Source organism: Micropterus salmoides, unplaced genomic scaffold, assembly GCF_014851395.1.
Source record: "Micropterus salmoides isolate LMB-PRFRI ecotype aquatic unplaced genomic scaffold, ASM1485139v1 Ms_hic_scaffold_19, whole genome shotgun sequence".
NCBI classification, from domain to species: Eukaryota; Metazoa; Chordata; class Actinopteri; order Centrarchiformes; family Centrarchidae; genus Micropterus; species Micropterus salmoides.
The window spans coordinates 13,742,288-13,767,115 of NW_024041039.1; the positions used below are offsets into that span (position 1 = coordinate 13,742,288).

Sequence of the window (24,828 nt, forward strand, 5' to 3'; positions counted from 1 at the left end):
ACATACGTGTCCTATGCTTTGATAAATGTTATATTAGCACTTCTGGCATTGGCTAGGTATTCTCCTAGAGGGAACTGCTCCTGTACTTGTCAATAGTGATTGAACATGGAACAGAGAGCGGAAACTGTGGAGAGAAGTGACAGGACAGGGGGTCTTGCTCATCCAGGCTTAAAGGCCACCCTGCAGGCCTTGGGTGCTGAGGTACTGTACTCAACCGACCGTCCACAAGGAGATCAGGGTGACTCTAGCACTGCAGCTCCAGCCTCTGGCAGGACTTTATTGTCACGGCGCAGTTCCTGACTTTTTCTCAGAGCTGTCAGACGAGGTTACATCGGTCTCTATTTATTAATGTAACCACCAAAATGTTACATTAGGTGGAAGTTTGTTAAGCAGTTCTGTGGGACTGCATGTGCTAATGGTGCATTATAAATGTTTCATACCTGACTGTAGTCAGAGCTCCATCACTGTGTGTGTGTTTTCCTCTACAGTCTATGGTTTCCCTGCGAATCAACACACATCCCTTCCTGACCAGAGTTCATTTATTAAATTAATCCAACAAAATACAAACTTTGATATATGGTGGAGCTGAGTGCTGGAGTGGCAAGTTGGGAGGGCAGGCAGGTGGCAGAGTGTTTGTGTGTGTGTGTGTGTGTGTGTGTGTGTGTAAAGGGCTCTATCGCGCTCAACAGCCACTTAACACAATCCATCTCATTACTTCATCCCACTTCAGTTCCAGGGCATGTAGCCATTCCCCATGTGCTCTCTTACTCTGTAGGCAGCAGGTAAATGCATAAAGTCTGGATCTGCTGTGCTTCGCTCTCTACACTGATGGTGTGTGACCTGCCTCTCCTTATGTTTGTTTTCTTTCTCCCCACTTTCCTCTTTCTATCTCGCGGCCATGCGCCTGGAGCGTGCAGCAGGTCGGAGGGCCGAGAGGCGTGAAAGCCTAACGGTAAACACGGTAATAAGGAAGTGGTGTAAAGGCGGGGAACAGCGGGGAGCTGATGGGACTGCACTGCTTAGCCAGTTCCCCTACATTTCCTGCCCAGCGGGACGCCTTCAGCATGTGGCTCTACGTCTCAGCACTTACTGTGGTGCTGTCAGTCCCTTCCCATTCACTCCCTCATTCACTCTCTTTTCTTAAGAGTCCGCTCCGACGCTCGTCAGACTGTTTGTGTAAATGAAACACACAGAGCCATGATAGTGGGGTGAGGAAAGGTTTAAAGGTATGAGGCCATTATAAAACCATGCCAGAGGCCCGAGTTACTTCAAAAGTCCCAAGTAAGCAGAAGAGAAATAATGCAAAAAGGCTTTACTGTGGTATGCTGGAAATTCTCCACACTGCAAATTCAGTACCTTCAAATTAAGTGTAATGTACCACCAATCAACAAAAACGATAAATTCTTTAAAAATCTTTTCCACATTTCCAAAATTACCCGGTGTTTATAAATACTGCATGTGAAAATAAACATGTATTTTCCAGGAAAACAAAAAAAAGTTAAATAATTTTCTACTTTCTGACATGTTTTCAGAAACTGTTACTGCTAAGGGGTGTCTGTTTAACATTTATTGATTTATCACACCAAAATCTCCGTTCATCAAAGCCTTTGCACACACACAGGCTCTTTGTGGTTAAATGCACCGTAAATACAATTTCACACTTGTAGCGACTCCGGTATGCTCCCAATTAACCCTGCAAGCTTCTTCATCCACCTGATTAGAGAAATTAACAACTCGCAACAACAACATGCGGCCATGTGGCTTTACAGACATGCTAGGCACCGGTGTTTCTATCATTTCACTTCACAGGTCTGCTGTCTGAAAACACGCTTTATTTTTTTATATAAAACTGGGAAGTTGCTTAATCCAACATTCGACAATTGGATTTCAGTCGGCATCCGTAACTTAACTACATATTACATATTGTACTCATGGTAACCAGGATGTATTATAACAGATGCATGGACAAAAGAAGGGACACGTGGCAATTTAATTGTGTATATATTGTATTAATAATACAACTTGTACCAAGTAACTCTAAATAAAATGCAATCTAAATAAAATGCAATGTGATTTATTTAAGTACTTAATATGATTGGCATGTGTCCATGTTCAGAATCAACTTATTTTTTTGTCTGTCTTATCTTCTCTTTTTCTTTTCTGTCTTTTTTTTAAATCTCATTCTGTAAAACATATTATAGCTTCTTTTTCGAAAAGGGCTGTATAATTTAGGTTTACTTAGTGACTAACTTACAGAGTTACCACAGTTTTGTAAATCTGAATTCCCTGTATGTTTGAAGACATCACCTCATGCCAGCTAGTGGAGTCACTTCTGTTTTCTGTGGGAGTTGAGTTACTGGTGTTTGACTAGAGTTAAACATTCTAGTTACAGTCAGTTCAAATGAGCACCGGTGCTTTGTATAATCCCCACCCCAGGGAGAGAGCATTTCACCAAGTGTGCGATTAAACAGTAGCCCCCTCCACAGCCGCTCTCCCTATCTTCTGCTGCACTTTATATATCTGCACTTGAAGTGGAAGAGAGGGGAAAGTGTGAGGCCCAAGCTGGAAAGTCACATGAAGATGATGTACCTCACGGGCAAAGAAAGAGCGTGAGGTCAGGTGAGTAAGCCAGAACCTATGCTAGCTCTATTCTTAAGGGAAGAACTCACCTGTTTACATATGGCGCTGTCAATTAGAGTTGCTTAATCTGAGAATCAGTTGAAATTAAAACATGGTCTCCTGGTGGCAATTGTGGGTCAGCTAATGACGTACCACACGAAAGCACAACAGATGGACAATGTTGTCCATCTTCAGTGCCCTCTGACATGAGCCTAGACTTGTCACGTCCCAAAGCTTTGACCTCGGTTAGCCTTGTTATCGGAACAACCCAATATGCATGCTAAATTGATGGTACACTGTCAACGCTTTCAAGATTTCTATTCCCCCGTGAGTAACACCAGTAGTGGTATGTATATTTGAATTCAGAGATGTTCATGTGAAAGCTTTGAGAATATGATTGCTGGCCTTAAATGAAAAACACAATTTTATATTCTGCTATACTTTTGTGGAATTAACACAAAGTTGACATCCTGTCTCTAGTCTTTAACACCTTTCACCACTGAACAGAACCACATGTTCGAGGCGGGCTCCTGCCCCTCTCCCTTATAGGCCCTATTCCCATGGCTAGGCAGATTACTGTGGGAGGAGAAGGGCTGCCAGGGGAGACTGGTGCCCCTATTAGACGTATGGAGCAGGGGTTGTAAGCTGGGGCGGTGGAATGGCGAGAGGGAGGGAGGGAGGGAGGGAGGGAGATGGCAGGAAAGAGGGGTGGAGAGGGGGATAAGCTGCTCTGAGAGTTGAATGAAGCTCCAAAATGGTGTGTGGGGGCAAAGGATTAGGGAAGCTCTGAGGAAGACATCTGCTTCTGTGCCAAGCTCCACATTATCAAAGACACCAGCGTTTCCCACATCATCAACTTTTCATGAGCGCGCTCACTGGTAAATATCAGTTGCAGCGGCTTGGGTCTCAAGGGGGCAGAGAGCGGCGAGGAACTTCCCCTTATTTCGCAACTATAAAATACAATTGTGAAAGGCCTCTCCGTAAAACTTGGATAACATCTCAAGAATTTCTCTCTCTCTTTTTTTTTTACTTATTCATTGGCACATGGATGCCACGGTCTTTTAATACATTAAATATGTGTTCATTATATGTGGCAGTAGTATCGTATTAAAAGTATGATCAATATTTCCTCTGCATCTATAATAAAAACAGCCAGTCATTGCTTTTCTTCTTAAGCACTGGTATATATTTCATAATCAAAAATCTCACTCCACAGTGGCCGACCTGTTCTACCTCTGCGGCCCTCAGCATGCTCTCCCAGATGGCCCTGATGATGGGGATGTCTTGGTGTCTTGTGGCGTAGCAGTGGGCCTGGATCACATGAGCTAGAGTTAGGTTGCTGATCACCGCCTCCAGAACTTTTTTCACATAGCTGAAGGACAAGTGGGCCTGTGTCCTGGTACCGGCCTTTACCAGCTGCATGGTACAGGGGACCAAAGCGATTTGGCCTGCACAGAAAACCGATTGATCAACCTGGAGGAAAGAGCACACAAGAAAAACACAACAATGTTGGCTTTATTATGGTAAAATCTGCTAGATTAAAAGTCTACAGTCAAACTAGCAGCTCCATGAGGGTGTACTTACTAAATGTGAATGTCATTATTCTAACATGCTCACAATGACAACATTGACATGCTGATATATAGTATTAGCATGTCAGCAGTATGGTGTGTTGGAATGCTAACATTTGCAAATTAGCAGTAAACATAATGTACAACTGAGGCTGTAGTACTTATCAGATGCATTTAAATTTTTGACCTGATGGTGGCACTAGATGAAAGACAAGGGATCACCAAAGTTATTACAATTCATCCTTCATGTCTCTACCACATTTCATGTAAATCCATCTAATGGATGTCAAGATATTTCAGTCAAAACCACAAATGTGAACCTTATGGTGGCGCTACAAGAACAAGTGTCAGGAGATCACCAAAGTCAGAAGGATAAATTGTCTGGAAACCAAGAATGTCTATAACAAATTGTGTGTCAATCTATTCAATAGACTTTGGGATATTTCAATGGATAAATGAAAAGTTTGACCCACTAGTGGCGCTAGGTAAAAAGTCAGATGATCGTCATTAGGATTCATCCTCTGGGGGCCATGAATGGTTGTACAAAATTTCATGGCAATCCATCCAATAGTTGTTAAGATATTTCAGTCTTAACCAAAACATTGGATTGACCTACCAATGTAATGTGGCTAAAAACAACTAAGGGCAACACTAATATTTATGCATTTAATCTCAGCTGCAAAACTTGAATATGTGTTAAATTATAAAGTAAAACAAGAATATTTCATTAGACAATTAGGACCCTGAACACATGGCTCCTATTGATGAAAGAAACAAGTCATCAAATTCAAAAAATAGTTTTATAAAAAACAAATACAATATTCATCAATGAGGTGCTATAAGCAAATTAACATTAATTATAAGTGTATGTTTGAGTAGCACTGCATTAATTAACAAGTTCCATTGCGTTTTCCAGCGTCTTATTACCAACAATTCTCATTTCACAAGCAGGTATTCTGTGAGAACCCTGCCATGCATCTCCACGGCACCAGTGTTATTTATAAGCACAATGTGATAATAAGCTCAATTCACTGCTAAATGCCTCTGTTAGAATTAAGCTTCTTGTATAATGAAACATGAAAAAAATCTATCTGTTTAATGCAGAGAGATGAGTAGGGATGAGCATTAAGGAGGTCAGGTCTTTAGAGACCCTGTAGCTCACCACTGTTTGAGGCTGGATGACATTAGTGCTGGGCACTAACTGCTGGTCAATTCAAATAGCTGTTGGTGACATGTTGATAATTGCTGACCTATGCAGGGACCCTGGAACACATGCAAATCTCCAGGGAGGATCAAGACGGCCGGAATCAATTGATACATGGCCTGACACAAGGTCCTTCACTGATTAGCAAAGACATAGCCGTGGGTATCATGTTTCACAGTGAGATTACCAGGGTTAGTATGAACCAGAGGTATTACTTAAGAATTAGCAACCCCTCAATCAAACTTCTTCTCCCACTCCCAAAAAAGCCCTTTGTTTTCTTTACATGGTTCAGCCTAACCAGACAGACAATGCCACAACATGTTAAAAGGAGGAAAACTAAAAATGGAATATTTTCCCCTTACTTAAGTATGAACATGTCTTTTATAGGATACTAGCAGAACAAGATGCTAGTCGCACAACTGTTTAGCTACAAGGCGGATATAGTTATGGCTATTTCCATAATCAGATGGGTTAGCCATGATCCCCAGCTCCTGGGTTCACTTGTCAACTTTGATGAATCTTCCTCTTCCATCTCTGCTGTTGCAAATTACAGGGACACTGCGTAAGACAAGAGATGGAGGGAAGATGGGTTTGCGAGTGAGAAAGGGAGGAGATAAGCCCCGCGCTGCTTTTAACCAGTTGGATCAATCATCGGATCATTTACCTGCAAGCACAATCTGCCCGAGTGCCTGCATTACTATGTCTGCCTAACATAAAAGCCAGATTTCCACACATCAACAACAAATTGTCATTGGCATTCCATTTATGAGCCATCAAATGCCATCATATCCACTCCAACAATGAAGGGCTCCATCAGGTTGGACGGGTGGCCAGAATTTCTTAACAAGCTCGTCCCCATGAAAGGAGCTCGCTCCATTTTGAATTCATAAAGGCTGGTTTCCATTTGTCTATTTGAATATCAAAAGGGGCTAGCATGGGGCCTCCTGACTGTTAAAGGCAGACTCCCATAGCTTCTACCAAGCAGGTGTGTGATGATCAATTATTAAGGATCCCGCTCTGGTTACTCTTAGTGGGAGGTGGAATTGGGGATTTGGGGGTTTGTGGTGGTGGGGGCACATCTTTCTGTAGTGAACCTGGATGGGGGAGAGACAGTGGAGAAGGGAGAGCGAATACTATTTACATAAAATTAACAGTTCAAAAGAATGAGTTCACACACCAATCAAACTTGTTAATTGACTGTCAATGGTGTGTCCCTGAATATACAACACAACTACATTATTCATCTTAGGCCCTGACAGCGAAGACAGTCCAATTTGCATGGGCGTTCTAAACGTGATCAACAACCACAATGCCACATGCATTTTTAATAGGACAGAGATGGGATTCTTTAATATTCATAAGGGTCAAACAATTGCATATGACATTAAACTTTCTATAACAAGGTAAGTATTTTTCAAATTCTAGCCTTAGCAGTCTAAATGGCCCACAGAGAAAAGGTGAATCAATACTAGATGTCCCTGTTGGTCTGATTCTGTTCTACTGCTTCTTAATAATATTTGCTGTCTTAACTTTAAAGGTTTTCAGAAATTTTTTAGTAACCGCCTTTCGGAACAAAGATGAATAATTTTGATTCTACCTTAGATCAGTTTTTCTATCAGAGAAAAACACATGCTATGGGTGGGCAATATCACAATAAATATCAGAACAGTTTCTTTCAGTTTTCAATATTTAATGATATTTAGTAAATAAAAGACAATTAAAAAGTTAAACTCATGTTTGTCCCATTTAGTCGACTGGTCAATGCTTGTTTTTATCTTCGTTTCAGATGTTTCACAATAACATTAATAATTAATTTAAACATAAGAATTGCAACCAATTTCACAATATCTCTTTTTGGGAAAGAAGAAAGAGATAAACAGACCTAACAGTAAAAATGGACTTTCATGCAAACTTAGCTCAAAACTCAAAAGCCAAACAAGCTTTCAATGAGGTCAACAACAAAAGTGACTGCAACACACTATTTCCTGTTTAGTATTTTTGCTCATACTTTATCGAAGCCTTATTTCAACGCCATCATTTTTCTAATAAACCTGATGACATGTCAAAAGGTCACCATCCCCAAAGACATTCTCTTGCTCTCATCTCTGTGAGCCGCAGACAGTAACATATATGTAAATGTACTCAGGAAGCGCCTGGCTGTGTCCGATTCCAACCCTTAACGGTGTCTCGTTTCAGGCTGGAGTGTCTGAGGTGTTTCTAATTGCTGTTTTTGTCAAAGAGCTTCCAGAGATGACCAGACAGTGCTAGACTATATTCACATTGGTGTTGGAGCCCTCTGGGCCCCCATCGTGTTGAAGATGTCTCCAAGTGTCATTAGGAGAGCTTGGGAATGGTATAGATGAACTAGGCTGGCCTGGATAAAATGACCCGGTATTGACGAACAGTCAGGTTTTTCTGCCTGGTTCCAAGGACAGAGAGAGGTGGAAAACTGCTCCACCGCTCCTATCAGATATGCTAATGGTCACATTTCTCCCCATTGAGACCTTATGCATAATTTAACCAGGAAAATGATAATACAAAATGTGTAAAATAGGTTAGATTAATATGGTGTAACTTTTCCCTTATGCAAGGACACATGTAACCAAGCTAAAAGGATAATGGCAGTACAGTACGAGCTACAGAGTGTGTCATTAAATCCAAAGTAATTAATATTTGTGTTATGTCCTTTCATTGAGATGTTTCCACATCTTTTGAGTCTTGCTTATAGCCTCAGCATGGAGTAAATGTACGCATCTTCAGAAAACCAGGGCAATGCTTTCCAACTCATAGCTAAAACTTTTTAGATTTTTTAAAAATGTTTTCAAGAGTTTATAGTGAATATAGATAAATGTTAAAGGACCATGACGTGTGTGAGTAGCACTAGGCCAATTTTGAACCATGGATGCTTCATTTACATGGTATGTTCCATCCAAAACTCAAGTTGATATATAAGATATAATTTAAATGGGACACCCTTTGATTCACTTTGAATCCCTCATGGAACATTCTTAATATATGTGACAAATTTCCAAATTTAGTCATTTTCACTTTTGTTGAATATGGTTGGCAAATAGCTCAAAATAGTTCAAAATGTGGGGATCAAAAAACTGAGGTTGAAGTTTTGTTGAATGTATTTAAGTGCATATATTATTTCTGCTTTTTGGCGGGGATTTGACATGCAACTACTGTTTAATCCTTGTGTGGTGGATGGCAGTTTGTCAGGGATGTGTGCTGTGATTTCATCTTGAACTGGCTTCAAGTCTGTGGGGCTCTTTCAGTATTAGTGCATTCAAAGCAGATCACGTCTGGGAGTGGGAAATGATAAGAGATGGGCTCATGTTGTGCTGCGCCCTGAGGAAATCCTGCCTCTTCTGACACCTCATTTCTACAAATACTAACCTTTCAGGAGAACCACAACCGTTCTTCCTTCTACAGAATCTCTTCTCATTTAAGGCTTCATGGGAAGGCGGAGGGAGATATTTGCCTTTTTTATTCCCTCCTCTTTCTTTCCCACCATCTCTTTTTTTGCTTCCTGTTTGTGCTCCAGTTTGAGCCTAACCTCTGTATGCTCAACTGTCACACAAAATCAGTGTTACTTAAACGGTGACATAAATAGTCATATAAAGTGCACAAAGAAAGGCAAGTATAGGGCATTTCTGAATGCATTCTCTCAGGTCTAAAATTACACATTTATTCAGAAAACAAACCATAAGCATATGTTCAAAACAAGGTTATTCCGATGACAAATTTAGAAGAATACTAAAAATTACACAACTATAATGAGCCATTGTTGAGGCAACGTGTGGTCAGCCTGACCCAGGGACACTAGCCTTTCCCCCACCCCCACCTTCTTCAAGCTTATGTGTATTTTTCTGTTGTGCCTGAATGTCTGCCCTCGACATGCCCACTCCATAGAAACTGAACCGTGAGGAAGAGTAACACTGTCATGTCAGCTCTGGTCAACTTTATGGTGGTCAGGAGCTGCCGCTCAGTACTATAACCAAGGTCAGGGGAGCCTGACTGCTGGAGACTCAGGGAGACTGAATGTCAAAAGGCATGAATAAACAAATAAATAAATAAATCTTTCTACCATCATAAAATAATATTTTTTACAACAAAATGAAACCAGTTTGATACAATTTGGTATGTTTGGTGTGTTTTTTTTGTGTAAATTTACTGTTGCTATAATGATGGTAAAATGAAGAAATAAGATCAAATAAAACAAAAAAACACTCTAAGCTGATGTAATAAACTTGTCTGCTGCTGTTGAGTACTGTGCCACAACAGAGCTGGGCTTTGGATGAAGAGTGATGGAGGGGCATAGTTTTTCATTGCGTTAGGCAAAATGCCCTGCTGCCTTCAACTGTCCCGACCTCACATTTTTTGACAAATTGGTTGTGAGGCTTTTACGACTGATGCACATATCGCAAAAATCATTTCTGCCAAGCTTCCTCTATGACCTGCCCGTGGGACATGACAAGCCCCTCCATGCATCGCTCTATCAAACCGAATCTTTCCAGGACAATGCAAATTATGACAAATTCCATCATCCTGCATTATGCGCTTTCCTGCTAATCTCCCTAATTCGAGAGAATCGGGGAGGGTCTCGCTGTTTCAGCTGAGGGGCATGTTGTCTGATTGAATGATGCTGAAACTGCAACCCTCAACCCCCGTTCTTTCTCCCTTCCCAGCTGTGACCACCTCGTCTCTTCTGTCTTTTCATATTTTTACTGTTTTTGAAGCTACATCTCTTGGTCTGGCTGGTGATGGAAGCACTAACTTAACCTGGGCACAAAATAATTATGTCAACACAAAGTGCTATGGCACAACCATTGAAGTGTAACAGTCACTAGTGGTGAAGTTAAGTAAGGCTGTGTCCAAGTGTGTATGTGTGTGTGCGACATGAAGGATAGGACTACAGTGTGAAATGTCTCTTTTGCTTCAGACAGTGTGAATGTCAAAAATAAATCAGCCCTAGAGACCCAGTGACATGAAGCTGCTGGTCCAGAGAGAAAAGTCCTCTACATCCACATCCACCACACATACAAACCCTCTCTTCCCTGCCCTGCTATTCTGTTGCTTGTAATGGACACAGCATGTAGTTCAGTGTTCACAAATAAAAGATGAATAGCAGACAAACATTTGAAAGACAGAGTGAACAAGACAGAGGACAGAAAATGCAGAGAAAAGTAAAAACAGATGTAGTCCCTTCTTGTTTCAACAGATGGCAGTATGGCTGCATTAAAAAGGCAGCTGGAGTATCAACAATGCTGTTCATACAAAGTCTACTCAGTCCATGGCTGGCTAGACAGCACCAAAGTCTTCTCGGATTTTCTTTTTTTGACAATGACAAAATGTTCGCATAAATAAGCCAAAAAGTCCACTAGTGCAGTGGAGGAATATGGATGAAGGGAAATTTGTGAAAAAAATTATTAAATTGTTTGGGATTTCCACTGCAATATATACACACAAGTGTTGTTCTATCTTTATTTGCATCATCAGATACTGAAAATTCAATCAGGCTGAAAGGTGTCTGTAGAAAGATTAATATTTAGAATAAATTTCAAGTTATTTTTTAAATGAAGGGCTTTCCATCTAAGAAATCCTGGTTTCTGCTGACTTTGGAATGATCAAAATGTTATTTTACTGTAAATGTGTACAAGGGGTAATAATATTCCCACTATGACAAACAGATAAAAATACAACACGCTGAAAATGTACTGAATCCCTACTGAAAACAGAGCAAATATTAACATTTGTGTCAGAGCATCAAATTCAACTCAATATATTTTGACATATTGAGAATTTTGTGTACTGTATTATATTGAATGAACTCTTACCCTGAGTATCTCAACTTCATTACATTACGTACAATTGCAGGGCCTGACATCCCTTTACATAATAAATCCACAATATCAATAATAAATATATATTAAAAGTGAACATGCTGATATGTCTACAGAAAAAAAGGAGATTGTATATTATTCATTTGCAGCAGTTTTTACCTCAGTTAAGTGTACTTGATGGCAACGGCATTTGAAAAATGAATGACCCAGGTTCAAAGTTACTACTCAGAAAAATTGTTCCATGTGAAATTTATTATGAAACAAGTGGCCAAAAGTAAATGGAATGTAAACGCTAACTCTTTTCTGAGTCATCTGCAGAACTGAAAAGAAAAATCCCTTAACAAATAAAGACAAAATAGCAATGCTAGCACACTGTTGCACATGGATGTAATAATTGTTTCTAACCAAAGGCACGTCCAACTTAAAGCATAATAATTATAGAAGTCATCTATAATAGCAGCTTCCTAAAACAGCACAGTGCTGTACAGCAGTCAGGTGAATCTGCTGCAGTAACAAGTCATCTCAAACAGCCACTCAGTCTGGGTTGGTGACAATTAGTGTTATAAACCCTGTGTTTGTTGGTAACATATCAATCATGGTTTGTCTTTGTTTCTACATTTATTATGTGCTAGCAAAACACTGTATTAATCAAATGCTAGACAATTTTATTCATTTTGTTTTGGCTGAAGATTATAAATCAAAAATATAAAAGCATTAAAAATCTTACTGCTAGATTCCACTGTTTTGGATAAAAGATTTTGGCTATGAGTAAAATGTTGAAATGGTAGGGGGTTAGACTTCTCCCTAATGTTGGTACCTATTAGTTTCTGTATGTCACCACATTAGTATGTGTTGGAACTGGCCCCTGTATTGTTCTGTCTGTATTTGCCACATGTGTATATTTCACAAGCAGCATCTCCCAGACCCTCCTTATCTGTGTGTGTATGTGCGTGTGTGTGCGTAGGCCCTGTCAGCTATGCCCTCTCGTCACTGCAGGGGGAAGAAACACACCCGGGCAGCTCTGAATATAGTGGGTAGTTACCATAGTAATGGGATGGTCATACGTCTCTCCTTTCTCAGACAGTGATGGGAGTGGACAGGACACGCCGCTATGCTTTTTATCTATGCATTTGGTATTCAGTTATTTCATTCCACAAATAAAAAGCCAAGCCATCCCACCTCTCCTTTTTCCGTATTCAAATAGAGGGGTAAAATGGGAAATACATAGTGGGATATGGGGTAATAATTCATTCATGTGACTACAAATAATGATGTGTTTTGACTGAGTGTTTGTGATTGCAATTGTAATAGCGCGAGTGTCTTGGCAGATATCTGCGATGGTGGGATCTTTACATGATGCTCTTCAGATGCCTTCTTGATGTCTCTGAACCATTCACCCCTCCACTGCTCTTCAACAGTTACAAAGTGAGAAGCAAACAAGCACATGCTCACACATACATACTCTACCCTTAATAAAATAAAATCATATTCATACATCGGATTGTCATACAATCATCTACAACCCATTAAATGTTCTAGTACTGTCTATTCAAACTGTAGCCACAAAAATTAATACTTAATGCTTTTTACACAGAAAGCAGTCAAGTAATTTGCAAATCTGCAATTGTGAAAGACTCCGGTATAATTAGGATGCTGATCAATCACAAGACACCAGATACCTGTGTCTCTTGAGGCACATTTCAACTTACGTGTACACATACACATATGATGTATATATATTTACATGCATATCTAGTCTATGTGTATCATTCAGTATACAAGTGTAAGAGGGACAATGGCTGTGGCTACCCTGTCCCTGCATCCCATGGCTTGTTGACATGAACCAAGGCAGTCAGGCACCAATAATACATGAAGAGCTGCTCAAAGGCAATTAGGATCAGTTGTCAGGGCTGGGCCCATTAATGAGTGGGAGTGTGGCAGGGGCCGGGGCAGAGGCACAGCGCCGGCGTACGTGGCCGCCTGAGAGTCGATGCACTTTGACAGATCCAGTCCTTCCCCTGTCCTCGCCTGGTACAAGCTGATACCAGCCTGTTCCCACGTGGTGCTGCAGCAGCAGCGGCGGCGCGGGATAATGTAGCAAAGAATGCAGTGACTCCAGAAAATGACCACTGCCATCCATGGCAGGTCAGCCTCTATGCGGTCACAGCTGGAGAGAAAGGGGGCACGTGGCACGGGGTTGGGAGGAACATAATTACCTCTGCTGCCGTCTACACTTCCCATAAAGCTGCCCTCTCATTAGATTAAAAAGGTTGACCTCTCACATACACGTGTACACATTTAGAAGCAAAAGTGCCCATCCAGTAGCTCCAGCGCTGTACTTAGAAACATGTGTCAACACATACATCTTGGGATGGGGAGTGATTAGAGTAAGGGGAGTGCAGTCCCCATTTTTGCATACGAGACAGTGTTGAAAAGTATGCATGTACGTTGTGGGTATACAGACCTGCACATGAGCAAACATTTGTCAACAAATGTTTAGTTACTGATGGTTTGCGATAATGGCTGTGTGCTCAATTACCGATTTTGTCTGTCTTTGCATACATCTTCATCTGTTTGCATGTCACTGAATGCAGTTTGAACGCTGTGTACTTTCAGTTATGAGTGTTACAGTGAGCTACTGGTGACTCATTTTAATTACCGAACCAGTTTACCTTGTGGCAGGGCCACACAAAGATCACACAGGAGTACGTGTGTGTCTGTGTGTTTGTAAGGCCTGGCCTCGGGGCGTACAGCCAACATGCCATTGCGGTATAGTCTTACTGGGTTTGATCAGTGTGTTTCACGCATGTCCAGTTCAAGTGAAGACAGCTGACCTCGGTGTCTGGGTAGGATGAGTAAAGCCTACAGAGACCGACACAGGTGATGTACAGAGACAAGAACTGAATCGATGCTCGCTGGGGAAATGCTGTGAGGTGAAGCTCGACTGTCAGTCAAAACCTTACTGACACTCTCCAGACAAAAGGTTCAACTCATTGCACACAATTCAGACATTCAGGAAAGGAAACAGCCCGACTATTCTACTTGTGCCTTCAGTGAAATAAAAAAACAAATCCGTGTTAACATCCTCCGCTGCAACTAGGAGCAAGTAACTACAAGTACTGAAGAACACCATAGTTTTGAGTGGCTTTCAGTCTCCTGACTGCTCAAACCGCTGAGCCTTCAAGACCTCATTTTTCATCGGCTCAATTACTCGACAACCGTTCCCCTCCTGCCCCACCCCTTCCTCCCTGCCTCATCTCCCCTTCTCCTTGGTTGAAAGTGATCATTTGTTCTTTTATTAAAGTTGATAACATCCCTTGCATTGTCTGAGTGTGCACGCTAGAGAGCCGCCCCTACTGTTCTAGCCTCCAGCGCTTCATATTATTGGTGCATTATTTCACGCATGCCCTCCTCTTTTATCAAGCGCTTTTGAAGTAATGTTAATAGACTAGAAAATTGAGACATTTATGAAGTATGGGCCGTGTTTATGAAAAAATCCATAAAGTATGACAGGGGAGAGGTGAGATAAAAGCAAGGTTTTAATAGATTATGGCAAACAGAGGAGAGGCGTCAGATGCTGACAGGCACCTCCTCCGAGATCCCTCATATTTTATGGGATTAATTTTGTTATATTAGAAATGAAGTTAAATGTCCTAATTAATCTGTTCATGCTGCATGCATACTTCCCCGAACGCAGATGCAGGCACACACAGTTTTTTGGCTAATTACTCTTCTGTGGTAATTGAGGTAGATGCAGTCTACCTCGATTACCACATGGGGGAGGGGGGTCTGCTGAATTGTGCATGGTGTCTCTTTTACTGTAGTGAAACATTCTGGGTGAGAACAACAGCCCATAAAACTAAGGCACTTAGCTTAATTTCTGCTATTCATCACTAACACTTGCTTTATCACTCACCGCACTAGCTCATATTTACCCAACCCATTGATTGTTCACCGTAAAACAGGGCTGCAATCTTCACAAACTAATCATGTACCATTTGTTCTCTTACAGTGTGCCACATTTTATTTAAAACACAGATGGAGAATGATAGTTTAAAACTATTTTAAAGTTTATAACATTTTGTGAGGTGCTCTTGTGAGCCTCTCATGTAGTCTCACATGTATACCATGTAAACACAAAGTCTATGTTCAACTTAGTTTCATCCCCATCTCATCTCATGTTTCCTGTCACTCTCTACTGTCAATTACCTTAAAATATCATTAAAGTAATCTTTGATAATATACTCTATAGACTAGTTTGTTGCCTGAAATATAAAAAAATCAAAGAGATGAAAATGCTTCCAACAAGCAGAGGAAACTTCTGGCCCTACATGGGTGGCCCAGCCTCACTCTGACCAAGCCTGACCTCTGAACCTTTCATCAAGAGGGTCAGGAAAAGTTCAGCTCATTGTTTTTTCACATTAAGACTCCTGTAAGAAGATCATTCAAATTCTACCACCACCACAGAATACTCCTCCCTTTGACGCTAATTGGCAACGTCAGATCCACTTCCCTCCCGATGCCTCACAGTCCACTTCAAAATCCAATGCAAATCCTATCGCAGGCTTGTGCAAGACAATATTGACTGTCACTCACAATTAGGGGAATGAGGCAAGGGGTTAGTGTTCACCAGCAACCTGAGGCAAGTGCAGTCAGCTCCCAAAACACACCCCACAGAATCTGATCAGTGAGTATAATTTCCCAGCAAATATCCCAGGGGTGAGCCACTTACCTTAACAGGAAAGAGGAGATGTTTAACAACCATTCAACTGATAGTCTTTCTATTCATACCTGGTCGGGCTATTGTGTTTGCCTCTGTAAATGTGGCTCCAAAGGGAATGTGATGGAACACGCAGCACTAATCTAAATAGATGTGGAAAATATCCTGCAGTTTGAGACTCCTGTTGTTAACTCTGACTTTAGTAAATGATAGGTCATTTTTTTCCAGCATGCAACTCACAAGAGTAATTGTCTGTTATGAGTACAAATGGATTTCTGTTTAAAAATGTGGAACATTGCTGGCTAAAGAAAACAGCCCCCGCACTCCCTTTTCCTGCTTTTATGTTAATGCATCAGAATTGTTTAAAAGCTCCTAAGAAACAACAGGCAGAAAATGCAGTAATAACTTTTATTTCTTTTAAAAGCATGCCATTACTCGGCTTTGGTTGTAATGAGATAGTTTGTTTTGATATTTTGCAACAGAAACTGGATGTCTAAGAGCATCTCTTGTTTTTAATGAATTGATTGATGTTGAAATGTCATATATCTTAATTAGATTATGCAAATTATGTATACAAATGACAGCAAAATTTGCATTAAATCTCTGATAAGAAAATACAGCAAAACAAAACAATTAGCAAGATCTTTGGTACTACCACACTCACAGATGATAACATGTCAATCAGGTACATTAGCAATGTAGAAACACAGCATAAATGAACTGACCGTTTTTGTCTTTGTAGCCTGCATCTTTTACAGAAACTACTGGTATATCACACATTAACATACAGTACACCAAGTGGTCCACAGCTTTGAGATCATAAAGGTTAACTAATTCTTTAAATCAAGTCAGATCTGAATCTGTCAGCTTGCCAGGCCAAGTCAACATTCAGACAGCTTGCCGTTCCCGAGAGCTGAAGCTGAGAGACATGACAAGGCAGGCAGATAGATGAATAGATGGATGGATTTTGAAGGTCCAGCATCAATCACATGCCAATCCCTAATGCCGTTCCACTCTACCTCCACCAGTGCCACCCTTCACTGTGGAGGCCGACTGTAGTCAAATCCTGCAGGGCCAAAGGGTCCATGTTCTGTCAGTGGCCATGTGCTGTCTCTCAAACCACTGGACAGTTTGTCAAAAGAATACACTGGTCCCAATAGAGCTGGACATTGGTCAGTTTATAGCCCAATCGACTTCAGCACATTCACATGGTACCAAGATTTATCAGATTAACAAACAAGAAAGTAAACCAGAACCATTAATCAAAGGCTGTTGTCGTTTGATATTTATTTTTTCCATTAAGTCAAAACTGATTGCCCCTTCAGAAGAACCATCACAAATCACCTCTGCTGCACAAAATGTATTACATTGTCTGGACATAATTAAGATTGCAAATTCATCCTTTAATCATTTCGAGTTAAAGGTCCCCCCCCCCAATCCCCTTCTATAGCTGGATCCTTTTAATTTCTAATTCTTTTCCAGAGACAGTGAATGTGCAGAGCTCCAGGTTATTTAGTCTCAGACAGCGGTTTTCTGTCTCTGTTGTCGCCAGAGCCCTGTCGCTCTGGTGTCACACGGCAACACCAAGGAAAATTGTCATTAAGATGGAGTCAGTGTGGTACTGGTGAGAGGAGGGGCGGCACTGCAAGCTTGCTCACAGCAAGGGGGTAATTGTATCAATATGTAAAAATCTCTATCTGTACTGAAGAGTTGTTAATACATTTTTGATCAAATTAAGTCATTGTAGCGTGGAGGAGGAGCAGACACACTGAGAGACGACGCAGGGGTCGTATGTAGTGCCGTGCACAGCTCTGAGCAAGCAAACTCTGCGTGTATCTCAGTGTTTTCTCAAATTGCTTTGGATATGAATGATCATTAGAGGAATGAGAGATTAGACTCATTTCCAGAGGCAATAGCACATGCCCACAGCTGACTTCAATTTCATGTCCCAATAAGACTCCACTGAGGAAATCAAACACTGCTAGCATGTTAAAAGCAAACCTGACGCTGTAGGTTACATCTCAGGAATCCAAACGGCACAAGATCATCTGAGCCTCAGTGACACACTGGTGAGATATGCCGTCAAGCTCTAAACGAATGGCTAATCCACACATGTTCTCACTCACAGATGGATTTGGCTGCAGGATCAAGGACAGTGTGGAGGAGATGGACACTATCCTTGTTGACAGTACCTTGACAAGTGTAATCCCATATAATACACAGTGGATAAACAAAACACCAAGCCAACCGTGCAACCACTGCCCACACTTCCTCTGCTCTGCCTTTGAATTCGACATTCTTTCTGGGTTTCAAACAATATGAAAGAAGTTCAAATCGCAGCTTTACAAACAAGTGCAAAAATGGATACACACTGCCCACTATAATAGGGATACATATTTACATGTATACATAAAAGTAGTAATGGGAACAAACTATCACACAAATCAACAATCACATGCACCTACGCAAATGCATCTATACACAAACAGAGACTCAGACACTCAAAGTACAGCACGTAATCTGAGACACTTGAGTTGCTTTGTAAGAGTCAAGCACAACAAAGAATCATAAGAATCACCAGCAAGATTCATCATTCATCAAATTAATCCTTGGCACTCCTCCATTAATACCTTACTTACAGTACCTTCTTAAAATGATACTTTGCATTGCTAACAGTGACACAAAAGAAATAATGTTGCTTGTTATTGGCTTAGCCCCTCTGACAAGGATCAAGGGATTCAATATCATTTCCAATCAGTAGCCAAACAAGTTATGTGAAGAGCAGGGGTTAAATGAACAGAAGAAGATGAACAGAAAACAATAAATAAACAAAAATAATGACGCAAATTTAAACAACAGGGTTGCCTGCAAAGTGTATCCTTTGACAGTAATGCTGAAATTGATAGCTGAAAATGTTATTAGTCTATTAATAGAACAATATACTTACTATGTGGCCACCACCAAATTAAACTGTCAACACTATTAGCCACCACCAGCAACAACACCTTCTCCATGTTGTGGACCTTGGGGACTTACCCTGATTGCCTGGCTGTAGGGCCCGATGTTGGCTGGGGCCCAGTGGGAAAGGCTCTGGACATGCAGGGCTTCCCTCTGGTGGAAGCAGCCTTCCTCTAGGGGCTCTTTCCAGTCATGGAGCAGGCAGTCCATCTGCAGCAGCTGACCAGCAGGTAGAGGAGCCTGGACACAGACCCTACAAGGAATAGAGTGGAGTAATAAAAGTGCTGCAGAGAAGCAAATGCTTTAGAGTGAGAACCATGTAAAGATGTTCCCTGAGAGAGAAGAAACAGCGGGAAAGGTCTGTATGAGTATTTGCATCTTTACCTGGCTGGAGGGTTTTTGCCAAAGTGTTTCTTATAGACCGTGTTGAGTGGAACAAAGTCTTCCATGCAGCTCACATACAGGTGAAGCAGGATAATGTCCTTCATCTTCCAGCATCTGGTGTCCAACTCACCTGGACATAGGTAACACATTATACTGTAAATCACTGGAGTATAGCAAATTATAGTAACCTAACATACCATAACTGTACTCCATCTTGGCTAAGCCAACTTGTCCATATTTTGTAAATGTTGTGTACCACATATTACAAAACTGGGAGAAGAGCAGTTTGCAGTGTTTACACAGGCAAAATGGTAGGTCTGTGACTAAAAAGAAGTGCTGCATTTGGCTTCAGCACATCCTTGTTTGTAGCTGGTCACCAACTTCATCTAACCAGTTCTTTAACACACATGTTTTTGGTTTACCTCTATAAACTTGTTATTTCATTTTTATTTTATTATTTTACACATTGTTGTAAGAAAATTACCAGTTGTATCTACTACCACTGCATCAGGCAAGGTTGCCAGTGAATAAATACTCATGGAGTCTAAGTCACAGTGTACAGGCATTTACTTGTGTCAAAGTCTCAGGTGTACAGCTGTGCTATACCTACCATTACTGTTCAAACGGTCATTTGAACGCTATCACCATTGTACAAGTTTTTTTTTCTGACACGGAAATCTATTGAAACTGCTTTAAAGTGGTAATGGTGTTTGTCCCCTTCCATAAAGTGCAGTCTAACATAGTATGTGTGCAAATTGTAAGCTTTGGATGCAAGCGCCAGCACACGGGCTCAAAGCAAAGTCTTTCTCCCTACAATCATTTGAAAGAGCTTCAAGTTTGTTTTTCCTTTGCCAACACTAGCGTCTCAGACTACTACGCCCTCATACAAAGAGGTTGTTCATTAAATATTAACTTGTTTAATATTGTCTCTGCACTGTGAAGGCTGTTCAGCCGAACACCACGATAAACATTAAATATGCTTTTCATCTTTCGCTCCTCTTTCTCCATCAAAAAAAGAGAAAGAGAAGAAGAAAAAAAGATTCAGATACACTGGAAAAGCGTGCACTTTTAAACTTCTGCAGGGCAAAAACGATAACCCACCCAACATGACTGCACCGTGTGTGTGTGTGTGTGTGTGTTTTAAAAGAGGCTTGGTTTGGGTTAATTTGAAGTGCTTGTCCTTGTTTGGTGGCTAACTCGCTATTCCATTCTTGTGACGGATCGAGTCGCTGACACACAGGGGTTTTGCCTGCTGGACTGACAAGCACTTTTGAATAAGGAACGACTTCTCAAGCTCTGCCACACCTCCTCATGTGTCTTTAGCTAACACAGCAAGGAAAAGGAGTTTTCCCCATATGTTTCTCTCCATTGAATTTTTAGGGCTACAGTAGGGAGTGAAGTACAGTAAGCCCTGCAGAATCTGTGTTAGTGAGCTGCTAAAATCACCCCTGGACAAAGGAATTCTGTATCATCTCCCCTTTATCATATCAAAGATGTAATTTTTATGTGATCGAAGAAAACATGAGTTATTAAAGGTTAGTTTACTTGTGAGTGTCGTTCTGTGTGCCTTTTGCTTCAGCGATTTCAGAGAGGCAAAAAAAAATTTTCTAGTAGCCTCTTGCATTTTTGTAAAAAATATTTAAAAGCATGTCCATAGCTCTGGTATTATATGTTCTTAAAAAGTGTTCTCTCTCTATCAATACTCTCTCTTCCTCACACTTTCCCTTACTTTGCAGCTGTGTGAAAGCTGCCCATGTCTGGCCCTGGATCCCGGGTTCTTGGCTCTGAAGGCCGTTAATGCAACAAATCCACTGATAGCCTCTGGAACTTCTTGGTGAGCAGGATGGAGGGAGACCTGCAGGAAGAGATACAATAATATGAACAGGAAGCGAGTTAGCAGGTTTGGATTTCCGTAAATACTTTGTGCAGTCAGCACTACAAATGGTTGGCTTGATCAAGACTTTTAGAACATACAAAAGAAGTATGTCATTTATTTATTTTTTAAGCAGGGCATGTGCTGTATAAGAAGGCAATTCATGCATATGTGGTTTGTATGTCAAAGGAGACTGTCACAAATACACTGCTGAAATGACAGCTCTTGTCAAACAATCACTCAAAAATACTAGCATTTAGCATCATGATGCTGACCACATGACACAGATTCAGGGAGCACACATGACACACAGATATCATCTTACACACACACACACACACACACACACACACACACAAATACACATTCAAGCATGCATGTCAGCACGTGCATGTTTCGCCATAAATGAATCTCACCGTGGCCCCGCTGACAACTAAGGTCACAATTTGATGTAAATTCTTGCTGGTTGTCTTCAGCTTGATCAGCATATTCCACCTCCTCAGTCATCTTGTCAATGGCGTTCTGGCAAGGACAACTACCATGGGGCAAAGCTCTTGCCACCACATCCTGCAAATAAAGCACCACAGGGAATACATCAGGCCAAACGCCCACCAAAGAGCACTGAGCCTTTTGCAAAGATAGACAAAATGCTGTATAATTAACCAGTCTTTTTCAGATACCCCACCAAGCGGGTTGTGTTTGTCAGTCTTTCATGACAAGGGCCCAGACACACATAACTTCAAGGTGAATGAATATGAAACAACATGCTAACATATTCCTAGTTCGGGCGAATAGTGAGCGGTGTTTTCTGATACTGTAGATTCAATCATGCTGGCTGTCAGTCAAAACTCATGACTGGATGGGTTAGACATGTTTTGGATTTCAGTTTTTTTCTTCTGTTTACTTATACTTTGCCTCAACACTCTGCTACTTCTTTAAATAACAAATCATTACCATTCTCTGAGGCACACATATTACCTGCCAAATTCGGTGTCACACATTTAAATACATATTTCATATCTCCTCAACGCCCCCCCTCGCCCTCCCAACACTGATTCACCCCCCATCTGCTGTCAACTGCATTAGGCCATATGATAATCAAATTAATTATACTTCAGCCCCTCTCTCCTGGCCAGCATGAAAAATAGCTTGACTAGCATTAACGGAGGGCAAATGATGGTGGTCCATCCCCACCCCCTGAGCCCGGTGCAGTTTCCTCTAGTGCTGGTGTCACCGCAGATCTGTCACCCTGACGAGAAGAGCTTCAGAAGGCTGAACCAGGGCAGGTTCTCCCCTGGTTGCCCCCCCCCCATCTCCCTCCCCTCGCAGGCCCTGGATCTCCCTGCTCTTCCCCCAGAAACCTAGGGGGGGCTACAGGGTCTGCGGGAGCGTGTGAGCGTCTGTGTGTGTTTGTGTGATGGGGGTGGTAGCGGCAGTGTGGGGAGTGAAAAAATATATAGCTGTAGGGAGTGAGGCTGCAGGGTCACGGAGGTTGTGGGATGGGGGTATGTTTTCTGTCCGTAACAGTCTCAGCCCCCACCCAACACACACAAGGCTACAAACAGAACACGCATTCTCTTGCATACAAAGGAATCAAACGTACACATTATTGTGTGATATGCAAAAAAATACACGCGCAAATCACATGCTTTACCCTGGAAACATGTTAAGCTAGATGCGAGTAGCATCCCTCAGTGTAATCCTTACAGTCTTAACTCGCTGCAACAAACATAATGGCACACAAGTAGCACCTCCTGTTGCCAGTAACACTCATTGGCTAGTAGGTGTTTTATTAAACCAGACAATTTTAATCAGAGTAATTAAAAGTACACATAAATTAGCCCAATGTCTTTATCACTGAATTCCAATTTAAGGATTATAAAGTCGTCTGTTCTTGCAGGGAAAGTAAAGCATTCTGAAGTGTCACCCTTCTTGTCTGTGAAGCCCCAATCAGCTCCTTCTAATATACCAAAAGCCAATTCCTACTGCCTCCCCGCAACCCCCGCCTGTGCCCGCTTAGCCAGCTACCTGAATGCAAAGCGCCTTAATGTGAGCAGACATGTTTATTAAGCTGAGCCTAGTTTCAGGCTGCAGTGAATATTGCAGATGTCAAAGTAGGCCATGTGGGGCTAGAGGAGAGAGAGCGAGGGATGAAGAGAGACCGAGAGCAAGAGTGTGCGAGAGAGAGAGACAGAGTGAGAGAGGCCCTATGGAGGTTTGATCTGAATCCTGCCCTACAGTGCTGTGTTTCTCTTCTGCTCGACAAAGTTATCAGACACCAAGAGGTTTTGTTCTTGTATTTGTTTTGCCCTCAGAGTGGTTTTAAAGTAATCAACCACGAAGTGACTCCAACTTTTGTTGTAAAATCATTGACTCAGCATTGAAGAGCATTGATCTTACTTGCAAAACTACACTCATGGATTCCTTCAGAAGTTTGATTCACCTTGTCTTTGCTCTCGGTGTGCATCTCGGTGAAGCGCAGGTAGCCAACTGGAGCGAAGGCATCTGCTGAGTGGATCACTGTCTCTGCCGCATCACTGCATGCACACACACATACAAATAAAAACTTTCATATAAAGTGGTGCTGGCAAAAAAAACCATCACTTTTCTGAACTTACAACAGCCACATGCATGAAAAAGTGTAATTGAGTTCTGATGCAGACAAATTCTTGTAAGTTTATGTTGCTTTACTCACATAACTATCTTCCTTTGGAAGAGCGGGCAATCAAGGGTGAAGGTTTCATATTCACCTCCTTCTCCACAAATATGAACTCCATACATCTGGGAGAGCTAATCAGGGAAAACAAAACACCATATTAAAATAATTAATATGGTGTACAATAACATATACTTAATATATAAAATTAAATGTTAAAGTGAAAGAAAAATGTATTTCTCTGCAGTAATAAGCTTGACTTCATATTATGCACTTCAAGATGTTTTAATACTTTGAACATGATCATCAGGAAACCTGACTTGTGAGCAAATGTTGTACACATGGAAATAGTGTAGAGAGTAAACCAGGTTGTGACCTGTTTCAGATAGGGCTCCATGTCAGCCAGAGGTTTTCCTAAGTGCTTCTCTGGATCCAGGCCTGGCACCCACGTGGGAAACGGACACAGGGACATACAAACATACACACAGCGATACACAAAGACAAAAATACACACATAAACACCATTTCACACAGACACACGTATGGAAAGAGAGAGACAGAGAGGTCTGATCAGGAACAGAGAACAGTGATTCAAGATGACAGGCTGGGGAGGTTTACGGGCAGCCGCACAAACACACACGTAAACCTGCACCCTGGATCTATTTGTTTTACTTTGCAAGTAGTGTACACAGATCTCTTCGGGTAAGGGCAACAGTTTTCAATTGCTGGCCGCAGACCCCCGCCACCCCCTCGCCCGCTGCCCCCTCATCTAGTTCCCTTTGAGAATATAAACTCTGGAAAGAGATCCTGTTTATTTGCCTTTTCCCTCCCCTTCCCCTGAAATGGTGCATGGAAGTGACTCACAACCATGGGAGAGAAAAGAAGGAGGGGAAAGAAGGTTCGAGGAGAGCTTTGTATGAATACCCGGTGGTGCCACACACCCAAAATACAAACTCACTGCACCCTCAGTCCCCAGACAAAAAAAAAACTACAACTA

At 41.5% G+C, this 24,828-nt stretch overlaps 1 protein-coding gene across 2 annotated transcripts in view; it reads right to left on the bottom strand.

The window, feature by feature from the left end:
- dph6 (diphthamine biosynthesis 6) overlaps positions 1-24,828 on the bottom strand; it is a 57,233-nt gene that overhangs the window by 9,005 nt on the left and 23,400 nt on the right. The window contains exons 6-13 of one of the 2 annotated variants that reach the window (XM_038728848.1): positions 24,208-24,269; positions 23,871-23,965; positions 23,619-23,712; positions 21,592-21,742; positions 21,032-21,157; positions 19,303-19,432; positions 18,997-19,171; positions 3,853-4,092 (exon numbers count right to left, since the gene is read on the bottom strand). In XM_038728848.1, the coding sequence (XP_038584776.1) occupies positions 3,853-4,092; positions 18,997-19,171; positions 19,303-19,432; positions 21,032-21,157; positions 21,592-21,742; positions 23,619-23,712; positions 23,871-23,965; positions 24,208-24,269 (1,073 nt within the window). Of the gene's footprint in view, positions 1-3,843; positions 4,093-18,996; positions 19,172-19,302; positions 19,433-21,031; positions 21,158-21,591; positions 21,743-23,618; positions 23,713-23,870; positions 23,966-24,207; positions 24,270-24,828 lie in introns of both variants that reach the window. The other variant, XM_038728847.1, reaches the window with a different exon arrangement.